Source organism: Cupressus sempervirens, chromosome 2, assembly GCF_028749045.1.
Source record: "Cupressus sempervirens isolate cs-2001-9-10 chromosome 2, ASM2874904v1, whole genome shotgun sequence".
In the NCBI taxonomy this organism is placed as follows: domain Eukaryota; kingdom Viridiplantae; phylum Streptophyta; class Pinopsida; order Cupressales; family Cupressaceae; genus Cupressus; species Cupressus sempervirens.
In genome coordinates, this window is record NC_143119.1 from 129,704,648 (window position 1) to 129,709,905 (window position 5,258).

The window sequence follows — 5,258 nt, forward strand, 5'->3', positions numbered from 1 at the left end:
TATTAACAAGTATTCCATAGTGTCTCCGTATTGTCTAACCCTATCTCGAATGGAATAATTATTTACAAAATAACTTCATCTACTTTAACTTTTTCTGATAGAAGTGGAAAGGTACCTATTTGTTGTTACTTAGTTGTCACAAATTCTACTTCCTCTATTTATCTTGGTGGATTACAAGACCTACTTTGCCTACTGGGAGGAGATAAAGTAAAACAGACGTTGACAGTGGTTGACCGAGAGGGGTTTAAACCATTTTCACTTCATCAAGATGTTTCCCAAGGGAAGAGCGTACAAATTCACCTAATTCGGATGTTTTCTAACGTTTTCACAGCGCAGTTCGAAGAGCTAAAAGATGGAGAGGACATCTTTGTTGTTAGAAAATTGAAAAAACAAGTTTTGGACAATAATATATTCAAATCTAACACAGCCTTTTATATGCAAATCTAATTTCAAAGCTATTTTTGTCTCACATGAAAGACCTGATTCTGAGAGTATCGCTGGTAAATGAATTAGTAACAACATTTAAAGAGAACAAATTTTCACAATCCATTATATTGTGCTAGTATGTTTCTGGATTCGATTGTGTTAAGATTTTTACCATCAACGTTTCGAATCACACTACGTGATCCATCATCAGGATGAAGAGCAAGAGAAGCACAAAAGTATATTCGATGATGATGGATCATCATATACTTTTGTGCTTCTCTTGCTCTTCATCCTGATGATGGATCACGTAGTGTGATTCGAAACGTTGATGGTAAAAATTTTAACACAATCGAATCCAGAAACATACTAGCACAATAGTAACAACATTTCAAGCAATATTTAGTGGTTTTTTTGGTGGAACAGAGCTGAGCCAAAATATCTAGCAGTAATCGTAAGCAAGTATCATAGAGACGTAATATCGTGTGGGCTACACGGCGTGATGTTTACTGAAGACCTGTGTAGTTCAACTCAAAGCCAAAGATGGAAAGAAACAAAAACGTCCTGGAGAAAAATCAGAACACCATTTAATGAAAATTTTCTGGCGTTTTATAGAGTTACGCACGACAAACGTTGAAATTTATGAAGAGTTCTCTGACGGCATAAGATGCCAACTCAGTGAGCGTGTAGTTTGTGGCCAGGTTCGACGCTTCAGCATTTTCTTTTAACTCTATAAATTTAACCATACAACTCCTGTATATAATCAGTTCTTTCTTCTCATGAAATTCTGAGAAAGTTTAGAGAAGTATTAATGGCGCATTATAAATTGACACTCATGTTTTTCGTTATCTTCCTAAAGTCTGTATTGGCTCACAATGATCTTCAATCTGCATGCAGCTCGACCTTGGAGCCGCAATTTTGCATGTCTACCTTGACGTCGTTTGAGGAGTCATGGGAGGGAGGATCCAGAGATCTTTCAAGAATTGCTCTCAATGTGAGCATGGATGAAACTGCAAAAGTTATAGAGTTGGTTTCTGAGTTGGTTAAAGGGGCACCCAATCAAAACCAGCTCGTTGCTCTTCAAGATTGCGAGGAGCTGTTGGATATAACATTGGATAATTTACAGAACTCAATGTCCAAGGTGACCGATTCTACCAGTGGTTCTTGGAATTGGAGGCAGTCATCGGATGTTCAGACTTGGCTTAGCGCCGCCATTGCCAACCAGGTTACCTGCTCGGAAGGTTTTCTTGAGACCAGCGGAAGTCAACAGACAGAGTTGACCAGCAGTTTGCATAATGTATCGCGCCTTCTGAGTAATTCTCTGGCTCTGGTGAAGAACATTTCTGTTGTGGGAAGACATACAAAAAGACGCTTGCTTTCTCATCTGCGAGGAAAGGGCAAAAAATTAGCTGATGGGTTTCCCTTCTGGTTGTCTTCTACGGATCGGAGAAGACTTGTAGAAGATGGTCGTTCTTTCGGTGATGAGATGGTTACCGTGGCAGGGGACGGAAGTGGGAATCACACTACGATTACGGAAGCTTTGAATGCTGCTCCGAACAATAGCTTGGGGAGATACGTTATTTATATAAGGAAGGGGGTGTACCAGGAGTATGTGGAGGTTCCCAGTTGGAAGACAAATATTATGATGGTGGGAGAGGGGATAAATGTCACCGTGATAACTGGCAGAAGAAGTGTTGTAGATGGATGGACCACGTACCACTCTGCAACAGTGGGTAAGTCGACTCATTTTAAATTTCATTTTGTTTTGGTTAAATATTTGATTTGGGTGGGGTCTGGTTCAATTGAGAAAGTTTCTGCATTTTGTATTAGGGGAGACTCTGCTTTCTCCCACCCAAGTGACATTGTAAGGAATGCTTTGCAACTCTAATCTCATTGATCCCGTTAACCTTTGAATTTTTTCAATTTTCTTTTTCTTTTATGGATTGAATATTTGATTATAAAGATCTGCGTTTAACTATTATAAGCTCTTTACAAGTGAACATATCAAAAATAATATATGCAAGATCAACATTCAATGCATAGAAAATTACTTTTATTTAGAAGCAATTTTTATGTTAGATTTATTAATAATGGAAGATAGAGAGCCATGACTTAGAATTTCACTTAAAATGTTGTATATAAGAAATTGAACTTGAGTCTAAACAATAGACTTAAAAATTCCAGCCAATCAAAGTTCAACTACTTAGACAAATATTATATCTATTTATATATTAATTTTTATAATTCAAATTACATATTAATAATATATCATACAAATACCTTAATTATATATTTATAAGTTATTATATTAAAAAAAAGTTTCGTACTTCAATAGTCTACAACACAACTGTAAGTTATGAGCTTCTAAGTCAACTTTGACTATTTAACACTTTTAGCTTAAGAATCAAGTCTTAATGTGTGTTGTTTAAGTCATCCACCACTGCCTCATCTCATCTACTTGAACTTATAGATGCAAGAGGGCCAAATAAAATATTGTATATTATATAAGAAATATTTTTTAAATTAATGTAAATTTAGAAACAATTGTAAATATTTACATAAAATTATGTATATTTTTTAAAATTTATAATTTTGGTGTTTATTGCATTAAGATTTCTACATTTATCTTGTAGTTGAACTAGATCATGAATATATTTAGTTTGTTATTGTTCACAATCAAATTCTATGGTTTATTATTGAAGAAGATAGTAAGAAAAGAAAATTGATTGTAATGTTTGACCCATAAAGTTGGTATGAAAAAATCTACAAAAATTTAGAAAAAAAAATATTGATCATTTATGAACTTCCAATATTTTATTAATTTGACTTTATAAAATGTTTTACATCAACATTTCAATCCACAGTTATAAACTAATATTTATCATCTTAACGAAGGTGATTATAGAAATCTTATACAATAAATATAGCAATAAAGATTTAGTACCTAAGTTATTGCTTTTATTTTAATTGATTTCTACAAATACACTGCTTCGATGAGTTGTACTGAAGAAAATAACATGATTTCTCGTATCAAAATTTCAATCCACACTTCCTAAATGTGAGTGCAGCCGTGGTCGGGGTAGGCTTCCTGGCTCGCGGAATAACATTCGAAAACACGGCAGGCCCAGAGAAACATCAGGCCGTTGCTCTGAGATCAACCTCCGATCTGTCAGCCTTCTACCGTTGCAGTTTCATCGGTTACCAAGACACTCTTTACGTCCACTCATTCCGTCAGTTCTACAGGGAATGTGACATCTACGGCACCATAGATTTCATATGCGGGGACGCCGCAGTGGTGTTCCAGGCATGCAACATCCTCGCCAGAAGACCCATGCAAGGCCAGGACAACATTATCGCAGCCCAAGCAAGAACCGATCCAAACGAGAACACCGGAATTTCAATCCAATACTGCACCGTTACTGCAGCGCCAGATCTGCAGGCATCAAATCAGAGGCTGTTTCCAACATATCTGGGGAGGCCGTGGAGACAATACTCTCGCACAGTTTATATCAAGTCACATTTAGATGATGTCATTTCCCCAGCTGGTTGGGCTGAATGGTCGGGAAATTTTGCTCTGAGTACGCTTTACTTTGGAGAATATCTCAACAGAGGACCCGGCGCAGGAACTTCACAACGAGTTAAATGGCCCGGTTACCACACACTGAGCTACGATGATGCACTGACTTTTACCGTCTCTAATTTGATCGCGGGGGACACATGGCTCAATAATGTACCTTTCATTCGCGGCATCATTTAGAACGCTCCTCGTCCCCACCCGTATTTTATTATTATTGATTTTATCTGCATTGTGTGGTGATGTATGAAAACTTCTTCTTAAGAATTTAGAAGTAACATATATTTGATGGAGTCCGTGGGCATGGCCCAGCTGCAAAGATAATCAGGGAATAGACTCTTCCTCTTTTAAATATCTTCTTGTATTTTAGTCTACAAATGGATATTCACGCACTCAATGAATGTTCTCTGTCTCGACTCTCTCGTCTCTACACTGTCAAAATATCTTAGCTGTAGACGACTAAAGTTACCATTTCAGTGTCAATCAATATTTGATTGAGACCTCGATTGCAATATTGCCGACACTCCATTATGGCTTGTGGTTTATACCATTGACCCTGGTTTATTAACCTACTAAAATTCAATTATTCTGAAGAAATGAAGCGAAAATAATAATTTGGAGTTTATTAATAAATAAGTCATTTATTTATATTTTTATCAATTAATTTTTTTATGATAATCTTTATTCTTTTTATAATGGCTAAGAGTTTCATTTGTTCACATTTTTATTAATTAAAATGGTTGTAGTGCATAGTTATTAGAGTATCTTTAAGTAGGTATTGGTGATATTTTGAAATGATCATTTTTATTCTTAAATACCTAATAAATTTTACAATATATATTCTTAATTGACACATGAAAAAAATAGCTATGAGCAATTAAATTACATTAGAGAAAGAGACTATATTCTACATTAGTTAATTTTTAGTACATACAAATCATATTATTTAAATATATCTATTTTTTAAATTATTTTCCTCTTATACAAAATTTTAATTCTAGTTTTTACAATTAAATTATTTGTATTTAATTTTTAAGCTTCATATCATTTATGTATTGTTTATTTTGAAAATATTATTCGAAAAGTGAATTGAAGGGTGAACTTTTGTTCTATAATTGAATCCAACAATGGAGAGTTATTAATACATAAAAGTGTTGCAAGATATGCACATTTTAGTTTCAATATTTTCCATTAAAGCATCTCATTGATAGTTATAGATTTCTCTATGCATCAAAGATAAAGTTAGAATACCATATACACT

General features: G+C 34.7%; 1 protein-coding gene across 1 annotated transcript; it reads left to right on the forward strand.

Annotated features, from left to right (window-relative positions):
- The first annotated feature begins 1,218 nt into the window (after window positions 1-1,218).
- On the forward strand, window positions 1,219-4,345 carry LOC149571382 (pectinesterase-like). The gene is made up of 2 exons (XM_089809014.1): window positions 1,219-2,156; window positions 3,492-4,345. The coding sequence occupies exons 1-2, from the start codon at window positions 1,235-1,237 to the stop codon at window positions 4,178-4,180; spliced, it is 1,611 nt and encodes a 536-aa protein (XP_089665140.1). The 5' UTR covers window positions 1,219-1,234; the 3' UTR covers window positions 4,181-4,345.
- The last annotated feature ends 913 nt before the right edge of the window (window positions 4,346-5,258 follow it).